The sequence below is a fragment of the Protopterus annectens genome, chromosome 9.part0, assembly GCF_019279795.1.
Source record: "Protopterus annectens isolate FY-2018-M chromosome 9.part0, PAN1.0, whole genome shotgun sequence".
In the NCBI taxonomy this organism is placed as follows: domain Eukaryota; kingdom Metazoa; phylum Chordata; order Ceratodontiformes; family Protopteridae; genus Protopterus; species Protopterus annectens.
In genome coordinates this window covers 168,334,128-168,358,925 of record NC_056743.1, presented here as the reverse complement: position 1 = coordinate 168,358,925, position 24,798 = coordinate 168,334,128, and the positions used below count along the sequence as shown (strand labels likewise).

The 24,798-nt window shown below is 40.0% G+C and overlaps 1 protein-coding gene across 3 annotated transcripts in view; it reads left to right on the top strand.

Moving 5' to 3' along the window:
• The window catches only part of NUCB2 (nucleobindin 2), a 736,170-nt gene extending 711,631 nt beyond the window's left edge, over nucleotides 1–24,539 (top strand). For all 3 annotated transcript variants that reach the window (XM_044082707.1, XM_044082708.1, XM_044082709.1), the window contains exon 14: nucleotides 23,454–24,539. In XM_044082707.1, coding sequence (XP_043938642.1) covers nucleotides 23,454–23,578 — 125 coding nt within the window. In that variant the 3' untranslated portion in view covers nucleotides 23,579–24,539. The remainder of the gene's footprint in view (nucleotides 1–23,453) is intronic.
• The last annotated feature ends 259 nt before the right edge of the window (nucleotides 24,540–24,798 follow it).

The window sequence follows — 24,798 nt, the reverse complement described above, 5'->3', positions numbered from 1 at the left end:
TGAACATGTGCTCAGACACACAGCCTCCACAAACACTAGGCCCAAACACAAGCCTGAATATGGACAATGCTTCAAATACCCACACTACTTAGGTAGAAACAAACTGCAGAAATGTTTTTCACAGCAGAAAAGCAGCAGTGAGCCTTTAAATGAGGCTATGTGGTCCTCATCTCATACCTTCATTTTTCATTATAAATTGGACATCATTTCCGGGAACAGGGCATCTTTTGGATCTGCTGTGGTCTGATATATCCTTCCATGATGGCCTCCCAGGTGCAAAGTAGCTGGGGACTCTGTCCCACAGGTTGAAGACCAAATGAAGTAAACTGCTTCAGATAAAGAAGTTATGTACTCACTGTAACATTCCATCTGAATAGTTGTACTTAGTTTGTTTTCAACCAGCCCCCATCCTTCCCCCTACCTTGTCACTGTGATACTGGCTATATGAGTGGAAGATGTTCTCATCAGGGATACCTTAGGCTATGCTTTGGCTCAGGTTTGTGCACTGCCAGTTGTGCTAAGGTTTTGTTGGGTCAGGTATATGCTAGGTATAGGACAGCAAACTCAATCTTAAGGGAGGAAGGAGACATGAGGCATTATAGGTAAGGGGAGGGCGTCTATATTACATAATTGAACTTTTAAAAGTTCAAACGTCATATGGTTGACACCACATGATTGAACTTTTAAGAGTTCGAAAACGTAATAAAAAAAAAAGAAAGAAAAAAACCTACCTGAATGGTTTAAGCAGGGGAGCAAGCCCCCCTGCGATCCCCATGCCACCCGCTCCTTAAATATACCAACTCCAAGATCGCACTACAGTGCAGAAAAGGGAAATCTTACCATTCCGCAATGTACGGAGATCTCCGTTGAAACGTTCGAACTTTTAAAAGTTTGATCATATGGTGTCAACCATATGATGATCGAATTTTAAAAGTTTGACAATGTGATACAGATCCATGGGGAGGAGCTGAGAGCTCAGATCAGATGCTGATGATGCAGCTGTGTCGGATCCAGTACAGCTCCGGAACCCACAGGTTGAAGACAAATGAAGTACAACTACTCAGATGGAACGTTATGGTGAGTATATAACTTCTTTATATTGCCCATAAAAAGTCCACAGCTTTATGGTAGTATATTAAGTTACCATGAAGCACTGAATGAAGAAATGCAAATGGCCACCATCTTGGTTATGCTCATTAAGTGTGACTTTTTGGTGAGTATAAAATAAAAATAAAGTAACATCAGCAGCAGTTACAAGAACTTGCCATTTTACTTTCCCCTTACTAAGTATGGCTTGAAAAATAAAGGGAAAAGGAATGCAGTTCGTCATGTTTTTGTGCATATGAGAAAGATCCAGAAAGAGAGAGTGAGCAACAGTGCATTCTTCTCAATTTCTTTGCAAAAGAGTTCTGGAGAAAGTCAGCAATAATGGATGAGAAAAACTAAACACAAGGGCAGTTTTTAAATATGACCTTAATTCACTTAAAAGGAAAATTAAACAAGCGGTTTTCCATCAAAACTCATGGTCTGTGCAGTAAGAAATACAGAACTAAAACTCCTGGGTTTGTGGATTGACTAATCATTGGTGATTTACTGTAAAATCAAAAGTTTTTGAGGGGCAGAGCAAATATGAAATAAAATTAAGGACAGTTGAGAGGCATGGAAATTGCAGTGCCTTGCACTGTATGAATTTTTTTTCATTCATTTGCTCACAGTGAAATATCTGATGTGTATTCAGTCAGGAAAGAGGCTGTAATTGCTGGATGTGTGTGTGTGTGAGAGTCTTTTTCTGTGCATATGTCTGTAAGTCTGTTTTGGTGCCTCAGCATGTGTGTGGGTGTGAGCATTAAATCCTAACGCAACATATATTTTCTGTGACATAATTCCTCCAACAAAAAAATATATATGCTACAGAAACTCAGAAATTTAAATGAATTATTTTACATCAAAAATGTGTGTGTATATCCATCTATATATATATATATATATATATATATATATATATATATATATATCTGTGTGCGGTGTGTGTGTCTGTATGTCTATACATATAAACACACACACAGAAATATATTGTCAGCATCTCCATTTGTTGTTGATCAACCCATCAGAATATTCCATCTGAACACACTATTCATAGATATTCCATATTAGCCCAGCCAATGCCATCAAACTGTGTAACACAACAGTTGAATGGTACCCTACACACACAGGTCCATGGTCTGCCATATAAATAACCAAATACAACTTGACAACTAACAGCAAACTTATACCCCTCATGTTGCTAGCTATATACTTTATTTCTTTACATCTCTGTATTCTGTAAGGTCATAATGCAGAAGTTTACTTGTTCTGCTGTGTACCTGAGTCAGCAGTAATGATGCTGACTACACCATACCTGCCAGCAGGCCCCCACTGTTCACAACTTAGTATATTCTAATATTAGTACTTTCATGAGGCCTTGACCACTCTGCAACCCTTTACTTAAATGTACAAACATGATGGTTGCACAGCCATGACCAAAGATAAATACAATATACTGTGCTGTAGTGAACTAGATGTGAGTCGACCATAGTACTTATAAACAGTCAAAAACCAAAAAGACTGGACACTGCTCGAGTACCAACTCCTTCTATTTATTAAAAAAACAGACACACAAGTGATGAGCGCTTTCGGGCCTCTGCCCTTCATCAGATAAAGCATCTCCCAAAACCAAACATTTTAAAAGAAATACAGACCAATAAAAAATCAGTAGAAATCAGTAAAAAACCCGCCTATTCTTGAGGGCGGGTCTCATAGGAATTACTTCATTAAGCCCAGGGCTCCTGTGTGCCATAAACTCAATTATCCATTTAGATTCAGCTAGCTCTGTTAATTGTTTAATGTCACCCCCTCTTTTATTCAACTTCACATTCACTATATAATGTGAAGTTGAATCTAAATGGATAATTGAGTTTACTGATTTCTGCTGATTTTTTATTGGTCTGTATTTGTTTTAAAATGTTTGGTTTTGGGAGATGCTTTATCTGATGAAGGGCAGAGGCCCGAAAGCGCTCATCACTTGTATGTCTGTTTTTTAATAAATAGAAGGAGTTGGTACTCGAGCAGTGTCCAGTCTTTTTGGTTTTTGGATGTTTATCTCTTTTACTTGACTGGACTTTGGTGAGGCACAGAACATTGTTTTGTTTTTTTTATAGTTACTTATAAACAGTCTGAGATTTTGAAACTGTTGTGTAGTTGTGTTTGATAAATAGAAGAGTGAGCAGAAGAAGAAATGCTGGTAACTTCCAAGATGACTGCACAGTGAGTAACAGCTTAATTCTACCTCTCCCAATGTAAAAACGAAAACATAGAAGAGAAAGCCAGTGGACTTGTATTTCAGGATAAATTTCAGTAACTGGCTAGTAAGTGCTCTGCCAGGAAAAAAGAAATATAGAGGACCTGAAAGAAAATCAGCTACAAATGGTGAGAAAAAACATTGACTGGTAAAAGTACTGCAGCTGTTCAGCAAAAAGCACTGCAATCTGCAGACATGACTTCCAGTAACCTAGAGGAAAGTATAAGGCAACTGCACACAGACCTGATTAAAATAAATGAAATACTGACAGAGTATATCAACTCAAACAACAAAAGGCTGAAAAAAAGAAAGAGAGAAGCTTTAAACAAATAGTCAGATGAGGTGATAAAACTGCAAAAATCAGAGGTTGGAATGAAGAAAAGGCTGGCTGAATATGAGACTGCTCAAGAAGAGATGTTTCAAAAAAATAATAGAATTGGATTACAGAGCACATAGGAAAAGCCTACAATTTTCTGCTGTACCAGAGAAGCTGGAAGGAACAGACTGTTTTAATTTTATGACAGCACAAATAAGCAATTGGACTGATATTCCACAGCAAAGTTGTTTATTGAAAAGGCACATCCTGTGTAGGCTGCAAACCTGGCTATGAGAAAGCAACCTAGACCTTCAATAGTAAAGATGCAATCCTACTAGCAGAATTAGTTGATTCTGATAAAACTGTGGCAAAAGGACCAAGTGCTAAAAGTGGGAGACAGCAAAGTATTTGTAGAGAATAATTACTCACTGTACACTAAGAAAAGAGGAGTAAATTCATCCTGTTTAGGGAATGTCTCGAAGCAGGCATGAGATTCGAACTACTGCACCTAGCTATCTTCAAAATATTTCTTTTTGGAGGGACAAAATCATTTTTTGATGCCGAACATGCTATGAAAGAAATAAAAGTTTGTCAGAAAAAAGTGAGATGTGGAACAGAAGGAGATTCTACTTGTTCTTCTGGCAATAAAGACCACAGAGATGACTTCTTTCGGCTTTTTCCCGGTTAGGGGTCACCACAGCGGATCACTTGTCTGCTCATGATGGGCAGTAGAATTTTTATGGTGTCTAGTTGCCAGCCCGACACCCAAACTTCCACAGAAGGCATACACATGCATGCAGTCACGCCTAGGGCCAATTTAGTGTTCAATCCACCTACAGCATGTCTTTGGGATGTGGGAGGAAACCGGAGCACCTGAAGGAAACCCACGCGACCACAGGGAGGACATGCAGACTCCACACAGACGACACCCCAGCCAAGGATCAAACCGGAGAACCTCTTGCTGTGAGGTGACAATGCTAACCGCTGCACCACCATGGCCGCCCTAAAGACCACAGAGAGACTATGCCAGTGAAATCCTTTCAAATATTTCAACAGAAAATGCTTGAGAGAGGAAAAAAGCATAAGAGTTGACTAGAAAAATCAAGAATACATTGGAAATGAAGCAGAGACAGGATTTTAAAGCTGGAGATGAATAGGAATAAAACCAGTAACTTTGAAATTTACAAACATGGGATTACAAAGCAATAATTATCTTTGTGAAACATGAAAGAACAAGAAAGTCTGGAAATGCTGGACTTTTTTGGACTTTGTTAAACTTGTAGGGGACTCAAAAGCATATGCCCTACTTCATGTCACTAATGTTCAGAAAAATACTTAGGGAAGAGGAGAGAGAAATTTAACTGTAAGTAAAACATTTTTCTTAATAGAAATATTTTTATAGTGCATGGTTTTCTTTGCATGCTATATAGTAAAGTTTTCATAGTCATTTTAAGTGTATTGGGGATAGTTATGTAAACAGGTGCTCTTGTTTTTTTTTTTTTCTTCCCCTTCTCTTTCTTCATGTGCAGTTTTAAGAAATATAGACACTGCAGTGTAAAAATAAGAATCAAAGTATGGTCAAAAAGGAATAACAAAATCAAAATTTATGTACTTTTTTCTCATTCTCGCATAGAGGAATAACTGGATTAAGGTCCTTAGCTTGATTTAGTAATAAGTTTTAAGAGAAAGCAAATGAATGAAGAAGAACATTGAATATTATAAAGTTTTTTTCCTTGCAAATAAATGTATGCTTTTGGTAGCAACTTTGCATCTGGTCCTTATGTCTCTGTGGAGAAAATCTGATAAAGAGAAAATGCTAGGCAGTAATGTTTTCAGTAAGTATTCAAGTGTTTTCCCAGCTGGGGGATCTATAAAGATAAAACAAAACCAGAGAGCACATAGTAGAAGCACAGTCTGTACCATGCATCTTAGCACTGATAATCTTTTTTTTAGTATGCGACTGTGGCTGACAGTTTGGGACACTTGCTCATGTTAGGAGGGTAAAAATATTTGAATATGTATATAGTTTTGTGTGTCAGTATTAAGTTAATAGGTTTTGGGGTATTGGGGTGTTTATTTTTTGTTTGAGGGCTTTCAATAAAGATGTGACTTAGGCTCAGATGGATATGATAAGAAACAACTGTATAAAAAATCAGCTTGCCAAACAGTGTATTCATGTAGCACAAAAGCTGGAACTAGACACTTAAAAAAGATGTTGCATGTAAAAGGTAGGAGTAATATCTTTTTAACACAATGATGCTTTCTGTAATGTCTTTAAATGTCAGTAGTCTGACAAATGTATATACCAAAAAGAGAGTAGTGAACTATATTAGAACTAGAGTGCATATGCTATGCTACAGGCGATACACTTGGAAAGAACTGAGAGTGTGAATTTGATAGGTTTTTCATGATGGTTATTCAGTGGATTACCTGGGACAAAGGAAAAAAGGAGTACTTATATTAATTGCAAGACAAGCTCCAATAGTGATGGAAGAGGATAAAAGAGATAACAAAGTTAGAATTTTAGCACTAAGGGGCTGTTGGCAAGGGAGGAGGATTACACTGTCATGTATTTATATGCCACATAAAACTGCTGTAATGGAGCTTAAGAAAATTCAAAGGGAAATGATCAGCTTTCAGCAAGGAATATCACTTACAGGTAGGGACAGAAATTTGATTTATAGCAGTGAAGATGAGCCTGGGGGGCCCAGAAGAGAAAATATAACAAAGGAGGGTAAATTTTAAAACATATATATATAAATATTTGGCATGGAAGATGTGATTTCAGTACTAGGAGTTTGGTGTGAATTTACGTATTATTCCCCAATATACAAAAATTGGGCTAGGCTTGACAGAATTTATATTTCACAATAATGTGCATTTAATTGAAAAGTCTTGATATGCACCCAATAACCATTTTGGATCCTAATAACTAAAATAAAAACACAGGGAAATGAAACAGAAATGAGACCCTGGTGCTTTCCCACCTATCTGCTCTAAAGAGAGGAATTTAAGGAATGGGTAGTGGAAATTATTCAGAAGCTATTAGAGAAGATAGAAATTTCTTCTGAAATTATAGCTAGGGAATGGGATAAAATTAAAGTGGAGATATGGTTAATAAGTAATAATAATTATTTAGAGGGACTGACAAATGTTAGACCACTACATGTGCCGTTGCAGTTTAGTGAAGGTATGCTAAACTATCTTCCTTGCTTAAGCACTGTGTATACACTTTGCATTTGCAGGAAAGTATAAATACCAAAACTTATATTAAATAACAGTGTACATCTAACTTGTGTGCAACTATTAGAAAATGCATGACTACAGACACAGCTGTACTAACCACACTCCCCCTTTCACTATGTGCATGCACACACACTTTATACTTAACACAAAGAAAAACTGTTACAGAACCAGTAAACACTTAAAATAACCACAACACAAAACTAACACCATTGTATAATAGCAACAGCCCATGGCTGGGTGTGGGTAATACTGGATGTACCCACGGTTGGCTTTGTTTGGTCACTGGGGCTTCACCCTTGCAGCCAAGCCACGCCAACCGTGAGTAGTTCCAATGTTGCCCACACCCAGCTATGGATTATTGCTACAGTAATGGACATAGTGAAATTAGGGCAGCCACGGTGGTGCAGTGGTTAGCGTTGTCGCCTCACAGCAAGAGGTTCTCCAGTTCGATCCTCTGCTGGGGTGCCTTCTATGTGGAGTCTCCATGTCCTCCCTGTGGTTGCGTGGGTTTTCTCTGCGTACTCCAGTTTCCTTCCACATCCCAAAGACATGCTGTAGGTGGATTGGACACTCTAAATTGGCCCTAGGTTTGAGTGTGTGCCTTCTGTGGAAGGTTGGGTGTCGGGCTGGCAACTCAACACCATAAAACTCCACTGCCAATCATGAGCGGACAGGTGTTCCGCTGTGGTGACCCCTAACTGGGAAAAGCCGAAAGAAGAAGACGACAAATGTTAAAGTATTGCAGAATAGGGGGAATCTCACAGAACAAGAAGAAGAGCAACTACAGAATACTAAACAAAAAATAAAGGATTACACTTCAATAATATACATGAGTTTAGAAAGATTGCTTTTAAGCAATTGTTTTTTGATGGTAACTAGAGCACAGAAACTTTTTGCACAATGACTCAGGCAAAAGAACATAGAAATGTCTGTCGCCAAGCTTAGGGAACCTATAACAAGGAAGGTAACGAGATCCTGTAGAGGTACTAGAAATATTTTGGAAATTCTATGAAAGTCTGTATAAAGCAGTGAAATATCAACATTAAGAGAAGGTACAAATGGAAAAGTTTATGGAAGAATTAAATATTTGTTTATAGTATAGTTCAGGGTGTGTGTCCTTGTAGCTAAAACAAAATTTCTAAACAATAAAACAGCTGATGAAGTCTGGCATTTAAAAGGATGAAAGTGCTTAAGCAGTTTTGTTTATTAAATTAATTACTTTGGGTAATACCTACTGGTTGGCTTATTATTTGAAATAGTTGTTGAAGTTGCCAAGGTTGTTGAACACATATTTGATTAGAGGGTGCCTGGAAATTTGAAGTACGTGAACTGTTTTCTTGTTTAGTAGAATTAAATATGCCAAGGATTATAGGTAGATGAGGCTCAATTACTAACAAGTAAGATAGGAGGAGATGAGATAAAAATGATGATATATAACTAAGCCACAGGAAAGTCCCCAGTAAAAGATGGTATTCCTGTGGAAGTTTGGAAGCTAGGAGGGAAAACTGATAAAGATCTGGAAGGTTTTGTTTAACAGTATTTTAAGAGAAGTACCATCGTCTGCAAGAAAGCGGTGGTAGCTGTAATACCTGAAGAGGGTGAAGTCCCATCAGATCCAGCTTCATGCAGGCCAATTTCAATACTAAACCATGATTATAAAGTGTTTGTCTATAATGGCTAAAAGAATGGCAAAGTGATCTCAAAATTGAGAGAGATGGATCAATGTGGCTTTATGGAGGGGAGGCAAATATTTGACAACATTAACAGAACATTGATGATCCAAATGGAAACCGAATGTAAGAAAATACCACTGTTGTTGGTGGGTCTTGATGCAGAGAAAGCATTTGATAGAGTAAGCTGAGACTTTGAGGAGGCATTTGCATTCCTTGATAAAATTATAATGCTGTTTAGGAGGATTTATGAGGGATCGGAGGTGAAAATTAAATTGAGTGGGGTCCTCTCTGATGCTTTCTGCTTGATCAGAGGAACCCGGCAGTGGTATCCTCTTTCCCCTTTGTTATTTGCATTATATTTAGAACCATTGGCAAAGAAAATAAGGGACTCAGAAATTCAAGAATATAATTAGTATGGTAGTCAAGAAAAGTTGGCTGTATTTGCAGATGATATTTTATACCTGACAAAACCAGAAATGGGTATTTCAGTGTTGTGGACATTTTGAGACAGTTTTATATCTTTTCCGGATACAAAAGTAATGAAGCTAAAACAAAGGGAGTAGCTGGAAATTATGTACCCGTATATGAATTGGTTAAGCAATATCCATATTTATGTGGACGTGATAAAGTGAAGTACTTAGCAGTATGGATTAAAATGATTTCATTGTGGCAGCTAAGGATATGTGGAAAGAGACTAAACAAAAGATGATACAAATACTGATAAATTGGAAGCTCTCTTACATGGATATGGATAGTACCATACAAGCAGTTTAAAATGTTTTAGTCCTTTTAATCTTGTACACAGGTCAGGCATATTTTATAAACCAGAGGAGAAGTTTTGGATAGCAATTAAAGAGTTGAATGATTTTATCTGGGAGGAGAAGACAGCAAGAGTCAAGTGGGATAAGCTGATTCTTCCAGTAGAACAGGGCGGATTAGGATTATCTGATTTGAAGGGGTATTTCAGAGATGCACAGTTAAGGCTCCTATACATAGCACAAGCAGAAACCTATAATTCAAAGTGGAAAGGGATGATAATGAAACAGGGAGGGAGCTCAAGAAACAAGGAGAGACTGTGATTTTTGAGGAGAATAACCATAATCATACAGAATATTATATTCATAAAGTAGCAGAAAGTATTCTAAGAACTAAGCTGACACAGGAATGGAGAAACAAAATTCTGCTGATAGGGATGACTGCAATTAGGAATACAAACAGTATGCAAGAGGAGGCTGTAATTTATTGGAAAAAATGGGCAAATGGACCAAGGTACTGGGAGCAAATAACTACAGAGACAAGATGTCAAGAATTTATTTGGGCTGCAGGTTAGAGATTGCCTTCCCTATCAAAGATTGATATTAGAATATAGGCGAAGAGAAAGGAATAGGGGGGGGGGTCTTAAATGAAAGATCAGCACTGGCAGAGTTTTTTAGTAGAATCTAGAACAGAAGCTGCAGTTAAAGGAATAATTAGTAAAGCATATAAAATATTACATAACTATAATAATCAACCAGAGGAAGTTCGAAAGGATTGGGAAGAGAGTTTGGATAAGCAATTCACAAACAATGGGGGGGGGTATATCTGTGCCTCCCAAATATGCAGCAAAATCTAGAAGATTTAGGATTTTTGCTTGGAATTGTTGACATAGGTATTTTTATACCCCAAGTAGACAATAGATTTTTTTCCTCAGGTAGACAGCAAATGTTGGAGTTGAGATGGGGAATAAAGAGGTAAATGGGAACATATTTTCTGGGAGTGTAATGAGCTGGCAGACTTAAAGATTCCTTGCAGACTACACTGTCAGTGATATTGGTTGAGCAAATTGATGTGTCTAGGGAAATGATTTTTCTCAGCTATGATACAGAATTGGAATTGCCTAGATATGGGAAGGCCTTGCTGAGTCTAATTATGGTTGCTGCCAAAAAGGCAGTTACTAGAAAATGGAAATCAAAGTCTACACCAACTGTACTAAAAGTAATGAATATAGTAACAGAGATAAATCAATTGGAATTGAGATCTTTAAAAAATGGTAGGAGCAAATTACATACAAAAGAAAGAACTGCGGGAACAATGCCTGCAGAGGAGGAATGAGGTTTAAAAAAGGCAGGCTTTTATTGAGCTATGTAATGTTTAACTGACAGTGATTGGGTAGATTATAAGTGATGTATAATGTTTGCCAGTCAGTATGGTTTGTTTATTATGCTTGCAGCTAAGATTGTCAACATGGGTTGTTTTCATTATTTGTGATTGCCTGTGTCCTAAGTGATAATTTAATAAGGATGTTTCTTGTTTAAAAAAAGGGAAAGATTGATATAGAGAACAAGTTTAATGTAGGCAGAGATTTGTTGGGAGGGTAATCCATGCTGTGGAGGAGTTGTACGTGGTGAGGCAAAGATTTGTAGAAGAGATGCAACAACTACTTGAATCTGCAAGGAATAAAGTTTGTAGTACACTGTACTGCAACAGTAGTATTCAGCTGTGGTTTGGCACAGCACACATTCACTATAATAGTACTGTTAGTGTTGAAGGGTTAGTGTACAGTATAGTAATGTCTGAGCTGTTTTGGCACAACCCACATTCAATAATATAGCAGCACTGAGAGTTGAAGAGACTACATTATTGTAATATCTGAGCTGGTTTGGTACAGCACACATTCACAATAATAGTACTGTGAGAGTTGAAGGGATAGTGTATATTATAGTAATATCTGAGGTGGTTTGGCACAGCACACATTCACTATAACAGTATTGTGAAATTTGAAGGAATAGTGTACATTATAGTAATATGTGAGAGTAGTACATAGATGTAGTTTGGTGCAGTATACAGTTAGATCAGGAAGAGCAATGCATGAATTTTATATAATAACAGTGGAAGAATGGCTGAATGGGCAGTAAAATTTGCACCCAGTGCCCCCTAGGTTTGCAGGTTCAGATGTTGAGGAAGTTAGAGGTGATAGAGATGAAGTGCTTGAGATGGGTAAGTAGGCTCACACTGTTGGACAGAGATGAAGTGCTTGAGATTGGTAGTAGACTGCACTCTGTTGGACAGAGGAAGAAATAAGGACATCAAAGCAGATGCCACAGTAGCTACATTTGTAGAGAAGGTTGAAGAGAACAGGTTGTGGTAGTTCAGGTACATGTGCAGAAAAGCAGAAGACAATCTGGTGAAGAGCATTTGGAAAAAGGAATAAAGCGAGAGGAAACAAGGCTATCCAGCAAGGTGGTGGATGGATTGTGTGAGGGAAGACGTGCAACAGTCAGACATGACTATTGAAGAAGATAGGAAAGTGGCATTGAATTGAAAGAGATGGTGACAGTTGGCTTGACACCCTAACACCATATAGAAAATCAGGGGGGGGGGGGTGAAGGTTGATGATGCCAACCAGAAATGAAAAATTCATGTCCCTTTATCTACCCAAGAGTAGTCTTATCTCTAGCCATCTCTGCTGTCTGTTGGGACTGAATTTTTCAGTCCTGTCACAATACTGGTAGTGCTTCCTTCTAAACACCTATGTTGTAGGGTTGTGCAAGTTTTCTGCTCCTTCGATAACATTCCTAGTCTTCATCACTGCTCTCCAAAACCCAGTGCCCTGTTTCAAAACTCTAACTTGTGCTGTGTACTTCACTGTGTAGTTTGACAGAATGGAGCAGCTTTCATCATGGAGACTGCAGACATGCTGTGTACCTCCACCCATAGTTTCATGATTGTGTAGTTGATTTAGTTCTGAAAGTGTTTATTAGGATCTGCTTAAGATGGTGATACTGAGACTGCTGCCTTTTGGTTAATAACTAAAGCATCTGGTGTCATGTTAAACTGAAACTGATTTTTTTTAAGACGGTCTTGCTTAACACTTCAGGTGTTAGTTTAGAGGTCCATTTATGTTATCAGTGCAAGCCTGCAACAGTTTTCAAATGTTTTTCCCCTTTGGCTCAGGAGTTATGTGCACTGACTGCAGCATCTTCAAGATTAATGTATCTGTGGAGTGCAGGTCATAAGATTTTCTCAGTAAATACAGAAAAGCTTATTGCTGATGGATCAGTGCCAAACATCACAGACCTGAACTCTGTAAAACTGACTCTATACCCCCCTTGAGAAAGTGCTGCTTCTAAATATGGCTCAAGTCACTATACAGTGACCTAGAGTTGCTAACATGGACAAAGCATGTACACAGACAAGTGACTTATCAAGCTGTTACTTTTCATACCACTGTGACAAAACGTTTATGTGCAACTTGGAGGCAGAATCCACCATGGTCCTGCATGTTGAATGACATGACATCTTCTGATCAGTTAATAGATCCCCAACCCTTCCCCATGCATCAGATGAAACAACACATAGAATATCAGTGCAACAGCTGTTCTGGTGCACAATGGTAGCTTGATATTATCTCTTAATTAGTTACCCAGACCTTGATGGAGAAGCTATTACCACAGCATTGCGTTCAGGTGTCCTATGGGAAGGGTGGCCTAATGGTTAAGGTGTTTGCCTTACAAGCACAAGGTACAGGGTTTGAATCTCACAGGGGATAATTGGCTAAGCTTAAAATGGCTCACAAGGGCAATTAGCCTTGTACTAATCTATGAACCTATCTGAGAACATGAGTAGCCAAGCTTGCTAAGAGTAGGTTGTTGATAGGGGGTCGAGGGAGGTAGTGGGTGGTTGGAGTCTATGGTATTAGAGGGGGGTTGCAAGGGCATATCTGGCAAGTTTTTGGGTTGGGAGAGTGGCCTAATGGTTAAGGTGTTTGCCTTACAAACACAAGGTACAGGGTTTGAATCTCACAAGGGATAACTGGCTAGGCTGAAAATGGCTAACAAGGGCAGTTAGCCTAGTACTAACCTATAAGTACAAGCAAACACAGGAGGGTTATGGCTGACAAAGTTTGCAGATGACTGCAAACTGGGCGCCATAGTAGAAAACACATCTGACACAGATATCCTTCAGAAGGGTCTCACAGAAACGGATAACTGGTGCCAGAGCCACGGCCTAAAGTTAAATGCCAAAAATGAATAGTCATCCCCTTGGGAAAAACAAGGTTACCTAGCTACAAATAGGTGGCAATCCACTGAGCACAGAAGAAGTTATCAGGGACCTGGGGACCCAGGTTGATAGTAGTCTGTCATTCGACACCCATGTAGCTAAAGTAGTTAGGAAGTCCTTCTACATTGCCCACCTTATCATGAAGGGATTCTCATCTAGATCAAGGGAGGTCATAGTCTCCCTTTACTCATCACTCATCAGACCAATGATTGAGTACAGTGCCCCATTCGGAATGTATCTGACCCGACACTTGCAGCAGCTGGAGAGGCCACAAAGTTCCTCACCAAAAGGATAAAGGGTCTCAAAAATCTGTCCTATGCTGCCCGACTGAAAGAACTCCAGCTCTATTCAGTGGCTTAAGTCGCTATTCAGTGACCTTTGCCTAACATACAAGGCCATGTCAAACCCAGATTTGATGAATATGCTTCACCTCAAAATCTAGATCCATCAGAGCCACTGAGACTTAAAACTCGACGGCTATTAATAGGACGACGTGCTGGAGAGATAGATTCATCACCAAAGACTCCCTATGCTGTGGAACAAAATCCCGGTACATGTGAGGCACCTCGCTGGCCTTGTTCAAGAGAAATCTTGACCAATGGATGGGAGATCGCAGATATACCCCAGGAATTACCTCAGTGTCACTGCTCGACAGAGGCACAGCAAAATAATGGGTATAGTTCCCCATACTAAAGGGGTGGCGTAAGCCACAAAACAATGGGCTAGGCTTATAAATGCCCTCGGGCAGATAGCCTAGTATGAACCTATGAACCTATGAACCTATGATCATTTGCACTTGCAGCGACCTGCAGAGACACTAGAACTATATTAGTGTCTCACTTTAAAGGTTATAAAGGGTTTTCAGCACATTCTACATTTAGGTTCATAGGTTTATACTAGGCTATCTGCCCTAAGGCATTTATAAGCCTAGCCCAAATTTTTGTGGCTTATGCCACCCCTTATATGAAAAAATACTGTGCCCATTAGTTTGTTGTGCCTCTGTCCAGCAGTGACACAGAGATGATTCCCAGGATAAACCTACGATCTCCCATCCACAGGTCAAGATTTCTCTTGAACAGAGCCAGCGAGGTGCTCTGCCTCACATGGATCGGGATTTTATTCCACAGCATAGGGAGTCTCTGAGTGATAAATCTATCCCTCCAGCACGTCCTATTTATATCCGTGCTAAGGTTTAAGTCACTTGCTCTAGTGGTTTTGGTGGATTTGGATTTTTGAGGTGGAGCATGTCCATTAATTCCGGGTTGGACATGGCCTTGTATGTCAAGCACATGTCACCTCTGAGCAGACGGTATGCAATTGAATAGAGCTGGAGTTTCTTCAATCTGGCAGCATATGACAGATTTTGGAGTCCCTTTATCCTTTTGGTGAGGAACTTTTGGGGTCTCTCCAATTGCTGCAGATGTCGGGTGAGATACATCCCGAATGGGGCATTGTACTCGATCATTGGTCTGATAAGTGAAGAGTACAGGGGAACAATGACCTCACTAGATCTGGATGTGAATCCCTTCATGATCAGGTGGGCAATGTAGAAGGTCTTTCTAACCACTTTAGCAACGTGAGTGTCAAAAGAATGGCCACTGTCAACCTGGGTCCCCAGGTCCCTGATAACCTCTTCTGTGCTTAGTGGATTGCCACCTATATGGTAGCTTGGGGTTACCTTGTTTTTCCCAAAGGATATGACTATACATTTTTTGGCGTTTAACTTCAGGCCATGGCTCTGGCACCAGCTATCTGTTTCCGTGAGTCCCTTCTGATGCACTTTCCACTATGGCGCCCAGTTTGCAGTCATCTGCAAACTTTGTCAGCCAAAGTCCTCCCATGTTGGCCTGTACTTCTGAGAAATAGATGCCGAACAATAGGGGGCCAAGGACCGAGCCCTGTGGGACACCACTTGTGACCGGCTTGGAGTCTGACATAGCGCCAGCAACTCTAACCCTGTGGGTTCTGTCCTTAAGCCAGTTTGCAACCCATCTTGTGACATATGGGTTTACATTTAAGCTGGTAAGTTTTTCTACAATACCCGAGTGGGGTATTGTGTCGAAGGCCTTTGCAAGGTCAAGGTAGGCTGTATGGACTGCCTTTCCTCATCAATGGCCTTGGTGACTGTTTCAAGATGTCGACCAAGTTCAAAGACATGATCTGCCCTTGAAGCCAAACTGGGTTGGGTCCAATGTCTGCAGGTCCCTTGTATCTTTGTTTATGTGCTGCATTATGATTCTTTCCATAGCTTTGCAGTCTAGACTTGTTAGGCTTATGGGTCGGGAATTACTAGGCTCCGTGAGGCACGCCTTTGTAGAGTGGGACCACAGTTGCCGTCGCCACTCCTTGGGCACGTATCCTGTGGTAAGGCTGAGATTAAACAGCTGCCTTATGTGCGGGTTTAATTCCTCATTTAGCTTGTGTAGCACACAGCCGGGGTCATCATCCTGTCCCATTGTTGCTGTGTTTTTGCTTTAGTGTTAGCATCTCTCACCTGCGCATTTGAGATGTCTGGGAGGCTACACTCTGCTGGGATAGTTATCTCTCCTTTAGGGGAGAGGGGGTGAAGTTTGCACTGAACCTGTCTGCCAGTATGTTGGCAATGTCTGTGGGTTCAGTGATTTTTGTATCATTTTGGACTAATTCTGAGCATATCTGGGAGTTTCCACCCAGGTTCCTAACATAGCTGAAAAAGGCCTTATGATTGTCCTTTGAATCCATGGCAATTTTTCTCTCAAAATTGGCCTTAGTTGATTTTATGAGTGCTCGTATTTTTTTACTAATAATGATCAGGGGTGGCTTCCCTTTTATGGATTTTGTTCTATCATGTAATAGCTTTCTCCTCTTATTGTAAAGTTTGTTAATGGCTGGGGTCCACCAGACTGGACGTTTGCCCTTTGTGGAAAGAGTTTTGGTTTTATTTGGGATTGCCTGATCCATGCAGTCCTGGAGGTGTTCATAGAAGGCATTTGTAAGGGCTTCCGCAGCTTGGGTTGTGGTTTCCACTGGCTCAGGGGCCTTGAAGGATACCACACCAGTCTTGAGTAGCGTGAAGTTTGCTTTAGAGAAGTTCTTCACTGTGGTCTTTTTTGTTTGGGGTGGGGGCGGGATGTGGATTTCCAGTGAGATTAGTTTATGATCAGATCTCACCAATGAGGGATATACTTCTGGTGTGGAGCATTTTGTCCCCATGTTTGGACAGGTCAGACTAACCTCTTCAATAAAGATGTTACACAGATAAGTTTAAGATGATTTAACAGAAACTTCTGACTGTGTAAGAGGAGTGTTATCCTTACAGTGTTACTATTTTTGTAATTTAGTAATATGTATTGTTAAAGTCATCTTTTCATAAGGTTGTTAGAAATAGTAGAAAAATCACCCATTTTACAGATCCTGTGCGTCATAAAATCTAAGTATTTTAGAAAATTCTCCATATAAGTACAAATCTGATTCCATAAAAATTTAGCCTTGTTACTTTTTCAAACAAAACATACCAAAATTCTATAATTTTATGCACACTTAAAACATAGAGTGTGTATGTATGCATGTTACAAAGTATGATTTATTTGACAGTTCAATAAAGATAGGGCTGTTATTAAGGATTTAAGTGAGCAAAGCAGTTTTCACCAAAGGTTCAGTGAACTCTATTGCTGAATGAAATTTCTGTGCTGTACTTTATAATGTAGGAGGAATTTTGTTTGAATGGAGGCCAGTCACCAGTGTAGTACCACAGGAATCAGTGCTAGGCCCCCTCATGTTTGGATTATACTTCTCAGATGTCAAGGCAAATGTAGATGGCCTTTGGCTGACCAAGTTTGCTGCTGACTGCAAGTTGGGGGCAATCGTTGACTCCCCAAATGATGTTGATATCCTTCAGAAAGGTCTGGCACAGTCTGATGATTGGTGTCAGAGCCGTGGCCTCAAATTAAATGCAAAGAAGTGCATGGCAATACCCTTTGGGAAATCAAGTACCCCTACAAATTACAGTGTAGACAGCACCCCAGTAAGAGTGGACGCAGTGGTGAGAGATCTGGGTACTGAGATAATAGTAGTCTGAACTTTGACTACCATATGTCCACGGTGGTGAGGAAATCCTTTTATGTGGCTCAGCTTATAAGTAAGGGCATGACATCCAGATTTAAGGATGTCATAGTACCATTGTATAAGGCCCTCATCAGACCAATAATCGAGTACAGTGCATCCTTTGGTATATACCTCGCCAAGCACCTGCAGTATTTGGAGTATCCTCATAGATTTCTCACCAAAAAATACAGGGTATAACCAACATGTTATATGTGGACCAATTATAAGCCCTATCACTGTATTACTACAAGCCAGTCTCTGATCCAGCCCTGATGGAAATGTTTCATATTCGCAGAACTTACTGCACGAGGGATACCCGCTCCAAAGATTTAACCCTTATCTCTAACATAAATAGATCATGCTGGAGAGAGAGAGATGTGTCCCAAAGGTTGCTTCTCCTCTGGAATAGACTTCCTGTTCATGTGAAACAGAGCCCTTCCCTGACCATCTTCAAGTGCAATCTGGACCAGTGGATGAGAAGTCACAAATTCACTCCTGGGTTAATCCCATGTCCCTTATGGACAGAGGCAATCTGCAGAAATAGTCAAAACCCTGCTTATGTTTCCCTTAGGGATAGAAAATTGAGTAAAATTTGGGTAAAACTGGCTAGGCTTATAAGAGCTCTTGAACCATTAGCCTAGTAATCTCCTACGAATGTAAGAAATGTGTATGTGTGGGTTTCAGTAGATCTGTGAGTTAAAAGGAAATTATGCTTTGGATTGTACATTACCTCAAGCAGTTACCCCATGCCTGAGAAAAAAATGCTGCAGGATTCTTCAGGTTGAAAGTGCTTAGGAGGAATTATGGGGCCCTACGCCCAGTTTCAAAAAAGGAATCAGGCTTGCTACTTCACAAGACTTAAGTTTTTACTTTGCTGCTGAACACCACTGTAACAACTTTAAGAAAGGAGTTTTCCATGAAAGTGGCTTTATGTGGTATCGCTACTGCTGCACCTGTGTGTTGGAACTGGTACAACAAGAATTTTATATGCAATAGCCTTAGTGTGTAGGAGCATTTTCAACATGCGCATTGAGCTGTACCAGAGCTGTGTAAAAAAACAAGAGGTAAGTAAATGTGTTTAGGTTTCCAGAGTAAACACTGGTACATCAAAATTTCTGAGTGTCACAGGAAGATCTGGAGATGTGGAACCTAATTTATTTAGTTATTGACGTTTGATTACCCGGAAAGTCCGACAGGGTAGAAGCTCATTTTCAGCAGAGGACTGGGAAGAAAATTTAATAAAAACATTTTAAGAACAATAATTATACAATCTTCAAAAATACAACAAAATCATCTGCAGTTTAAATAATTATAACAAATTAGACATAATGTATAAACATTGATTAAGAATCAATGCAAGGTATATGCCAATCATTTAATATTTAGAGAAATTGTAGACAGCTTGTAGAAAAAAAAATAATGCAAATGGGAATTGCAGTATGAAGTTAGGGGAAAAAAGGCTAATGGTATATTGAGACAGAAAGTCAGGGAAGAGAATTAGATAGCAATAAGGAAGTAAGTGAAAAAGAGGGAGTAGGGAGGTATAAGGAATGGAAAGGTACTTGTTCACATTTAAGGATGTAGTTTATCCTGCTAACTGGAAACTTTAATTTCCATCTTCAGTTTATTCTTTACCCACAAGTTTTCACCCACTGTGATGAGGTCTTAGCCAGTTGAAGGACACAGGCTTTTCTTTGTCTGGATCTTGGGCAGATAGTGGTTCCCTTCTTTCAGTCTTTCATTCAGACCTGCAAGTCCATGCTGCCCCTTTGTAGATCCAGGAGTATTGCTTTCAAAAGGTAGACATCATCTTTATCAATTGTATTTGATGTAATTTGCAGTGTCATTGTTGAATGCCATCATTTGTTAAGGTAGAACTCAAGTCATCTTTTAGCTGATATTAGAACGGATGTCTAGGCTGCCAACTGGACTCCTTTTGTACCTTGTTCATAGGTTCATACTAGGCTATTTGCCCAAGGGCATTTATAAGCCTAGCCCATAGTTATGTGGCTTTCGCCACCCCTTTAGTTTGAATAAAAACTATGCCTATTATTTTGCTGTGCCTCTGTCAAGCAGTGACACTGAAGTAATCCCTGGGGTATATCTGCGATCTCCCATCCATTGGTCAAGATTCCTCTTGAAAAAGGCCAGCGAGGTGCTCTGCCTCACATGTACCGGGATTTTGTTCCACAGCATAGGGAGTCTCTGGGTGATGAATCTGTCCCTCCAGCACGTTCTATTTATAACCGTGTCAAGGTTTAAGTCTCCCGCCCTTGTGGTTCTGAGGGATCTAGATTTTTTGAGGTGAAGCATATTCATCAAATCTGGGTTTGACATGGCCTTATATGTCAGGCACAGGTCACCTCTGAGCAAGCGGTATGAGACTGAATAGAGCTGGAGTTCTTTCAGTCGGGCAGCATAAGACATATTTTTGAGACCCTTTATCCTTTTGGTGAGGAACTTTTGGGGCCTTTCAAGCTGCAGCAGGTGTCGGGTCAGATACATTCCGAACGGGGCATTGTACTCAATCATAGGTCTAATGAGTGATGAGTACAGGGGGACGATGACCTCCCTTGATCTAGATGTGAATCCCTTCATGATCAGGTGGGCAATATAGAAGGTTTTCCTAACTACTTTAGCAACATGAGTGTCAAACGAAAGGCTACTATCAACCTGGGTCCCCAGATCCCTGATGACTTCTTCTGTGCTCAGTGGATTGCCACCTATATGGTAGCTAGGGGTAACTTTGTTTTTCCCAAAGGGTATGACTATGCATTTCTTGGCGTTTAACTTTAGGCCATGGCTCTGGCACCAGTTATCCGTTTCTGTGAGGCCCTTCTGAAGGATATCTGTGTCAGATGTGTTTTCGACTATGACGCCCAGTTTGCAGTCATCTGCAAACTTTGTCAGCCATAACCCTCCTGTGTTTGCTTGTACTACAGAAAAGTAGATGCCGAACAAGAGTGGACCCAGGACTGAGCCCTGTGGGACACCACTTGTGACAGGCTTTGAGTCTGACATGGCTCCAGCAACTCTGACCCTGTGGGTTCTGTCCCTTAGCCAGTTTGCAACCCATCTTGTGATGTATGGGTTTACATTCAAGCTGATGAGTTTTTCGATGATACCTGAGTGGGGTATTGTGTTGAAGGCCTTTGCCAGGTCGAGGTAGGCTGTATGGACTGCCTTTCCTCATCAATGGCCTTGGTGACTGTCTCGAAAAAGTCAACCAAGTTTAAGAGGCAGGATCTGCCTTTGACAAAGCCAAACTGGGTTGGATCCAAAGTCTGCAAGTTCCCTATGTCTTTATTTATGAGTTCCATTATGATCCTGTCCATGACTTTGCAGATAAGGCTTGTCAAGCTAATGGGGCGGTAATTTCCAGGGTCGGTGGAGGCACCGCCCTTATGAAGTGGGACCACAGTCGCCGTGCGCCACTCCTTGGGTACGTATCCTGAGGTGAGGCTAAGATTAAACAGCTGTCCTAACTGTGGGTTTAATTCCTCATTGAGTTCGTGAAGTACACAGTCGGGGACATCATCCGGTCCCATGGATGCTGTGTTTTTTGCGTTAGTGAGAGCAGTTCTCACCTGGGCGTTGGAGATGTTTGGGGGGCTACAATCCTCTGGTATAGATATCTCTCCTTTTGGGGGGGAGAAGTTTGCACTGAACCTGTCAGCCAATATGTTGGCAATGTGTAAAGGTTCAGTAATTTTCACATCATTTTGAACTAATTCTGAGCATATCTGGGAGTTTCCTCCTAGGTTTCTAACATAGCTAAAGAAGGCCTTATGATTGTCTTTTGAGTCCTTGGCAATTTTTCTCTCAAAATTTGCCTTGGATGATTTTATGAGAGCTCTTAGTTTTTTACTTATGATGATCAAAGGTGTCTTACCTTTCAAGGATTTTGCTCTATCTTGTAGTAGCTTCCTCCTTTTGTTGTAGAGCTTGTTTATGGCTGGGGTCCACCAGACTGGACGCTTGCCTTTGGTACAGAGAGTCTTAGTTTTGTTTGGGATTGCCTGATCCATGCAGTCATGTAGGTGCTGGTAGAAGGCATTTGTAAGTGATTCAGCGGTTTGAGTAATGTTTACCACTGCTTCAGGTGCCTTAAAGGAGACCACACTAGTTTTTAAAAGTGTGAAGTCGGCTTTTGAGAAGTTTTTCACTGTGGTCTTTTTTGTTTCAGGTGGGGGCAGAATGAGGACCTCCAGCGAGATTAGTTTATGATCTGATCTCACCAGTGAGGGGTATACTTCCGGTGTTGAACATTTTGATCCCATGTTCGTGATGATGAGATCAAGTATGTTTTCTCCTCTTGTGGGGATGGTGACTAGTTGTTCCATGGCATTTGAGTTTATGAACTCCAGGAATCTTTGGGTTATAGTGTTTGGGCTTGAGTAGTGTTCCCAGTCTATATTAGGGTAGTTGAAGTCACCTAGTATGATGGTGTTTGGAGATACATTTATCCCCTCCAATGTTTTCAGGAAGGCCATATGAGGTTCCTGAGTTTGAGAGGGTGGCCTGTAACATGCTACAAATTGCAGAGCAGTCTTGCCTATGGTTAATTGCACCTGGATGGTCTTTGATGCATCGTGCGTTGCCACCAACCTTGAGGTGTGGGTGTCCTTTATGAATATGGACACCCCCCTCCTTTCTTGGTGTTGTCTGGATTTTGGGGCCGGAACGCATGATATGAGGTGAAACCTGTTAGTGCTGGGGTGCTCTCAGGAGCCTTGAACCAGGTTTCTGTCACAGCACAGACATCGATGTTCTCCATATTGAGAAGGGCCTCGAGTGCATGCATCTTGAGATTGAGACTTCTGGCGTTGAGCAGCATTACCCTTAGTTTTTTTTCTTTTTGGTGTTCTAGGGTGGTAGGTTTAGAATTTGAGCCTTGCCTAAAAAAGGCACTATGGGGGTGGCAAGAGCCTTTGCCAATATCCGGAAGCCCAGGGGTGACAGGTGCAAGCCGTCCCTTGTGAAGCAGCGTGGCTTGTCCAGCATGTCATCCCAGGCAGACAGACATTGGATCCCCTTTGGCTTACACCAGAATTTAAGCCAATTATTAAAGCTGATCATCTTATCACTGTATTGGACAGAAAAATCCAAAAGTGGATATCATGGTGTTATACATTGACTTCTTTTGTTAGGTTTCAAAGATCCCTGCTGTGATTTGTGGCCCCACAATATTTTTAAACCACTATTTGGTGTTAGCCTCTTTAGTTTTCCAAACTTTTGGATTTTTCTGTCCAGTTTTTGTAGAGCCACTAGGTATAGATACCAGCAGCAACTCGAGAGATGCCCACACGCATTTCTGTTTTTGCTGTGATCCTATCCTAGACACCATATTGCTATTTGGATGTGTTACCTTGGTTGTTTGTACCTTTCAGATCTTTAGCTTTACCTTGTGTTAAGCAGTATGCATTGTTGTTGTAAACCATTGAAAGTTGTAACTTAGAGCAAGTACAAAGAAGCCATTTTAGTCCTAGTCCTGCAGTCGTCATGTCCAATTCTGTAGTGAGCTTGTTCTGCTATGTGCTATCCAGTTTTCTTACATAAACTAAAAATGTAGAGTACTAGCCAAAAACAATCTCATTTCTTATATTTTACTGTTTCCCACCTTCAGTACTAAAAGCAGATACTGTTTTTTGTTTTAGGAATTCTGCTAGCAGTTCTGACTTTTCAAACTCTTACTACAAATCACTGCTGTAATTGTAGCTTTAAGCTCTAGAAATAATTTTTCTTTCTTTTTTACTAGCTGGAGAGCAGTCTGTGGTAAATGCAGAGCTTCACCATCAAGAAGATAATCCAGCATTGAAACCAGTGCAGGAACTACAGAAAGACTTACCAAAAGGTGCTGAACAAAGTCAGCTCCACTCTTAGTATCAGGGACTTCTTTACACAGTTTGTAAACATTTCATTGCCCAGATGATTTTAAAAAGAATTCAACACGTTTTCCTGACCTGGAAGTAAAACTGTTAAATGTTACATGGTGTTAATGAATGGATTCCAGAACATTTTCTGTTTAGTATGCTTGGTTCTGTACATATTTGCCAGGCATTTATTTCGGAGTGTTTTTACAAAGAGTATATATAGTTAAATGTATTGGAATAGGGTCTGTTTTGTAAAGTAAAAATATTTTTAAAACAAGAAAATGGAAGCTTTCTAAGTTGGATTGCTTCCCTTTTCTAGTTGTGTATTGTGTTGTAAAAATACAGCTGCAATGTGCTCTACATTACCATGTCAATGAGATTTCTAAGTTTTCTTTGCTGAATGGTCCTTGTACATTAAAACAGCTTCCTCTATGTGGGATGTCTGTGCTCCTTGGATACAATCTGATTGCTTCAGGTTTCAGTAAAAAGTGTGTGGCCTAATTAATCAATGTATAGAACATGTTCTTAACCGCAGCATAAGCATTGTAAGCCCAATGAATATAAGCAGCTCATGTGATGCATAACGTTTATTTTTTGGTACTGTAATGTAAAAGTACATTTCATTTTATTTATGAAGATGGAATCTGTTATTTAAGCCACTGCTGTAACATTTTTATGTCCAAGTTAAGACATGAACTTTTACTGCCAAACCGCTTCCCACATTAATTTTTACATGCAGGTTAAATCACTGAGGATGGAATTTATTTGTTGCAACTGCTGTAAATTTTTTTGTACTTAGAGGTTCAAATGTGAACATTGACTGCCAGCCTTCGTCTCGCATTACTTTTTACATGTAGTTTAAATCAAGGAAAAGAGTGGCATTCTGGTTTGCACATTACTTTTCAACATACTGTATAACCTTTCAGAAATATAAATTGTTTATCTTCATAATAAAAGCATTGTCTGCTTTTTTTTTTTTTTTTTTTTTTTTTTTATACCTTTTATGGATATTGTGTTGTAGTCTGCAAATCAACACTGACGTATCATCTGGTTTTGTGCTGTATAAAGAATGGTGCACACACTTGGAAACATGAGTTTGATTTTTAAAAGAATGCAGTGGTACAGAGAATTAAGCCTATGAGCTACTTCCTGTAGACCTGAGTTTGATTCCCTTATCCGCTGTTTGGCCACTATGTGACTGTGTGTAAGTTATTTAACTAAACCGTGCTC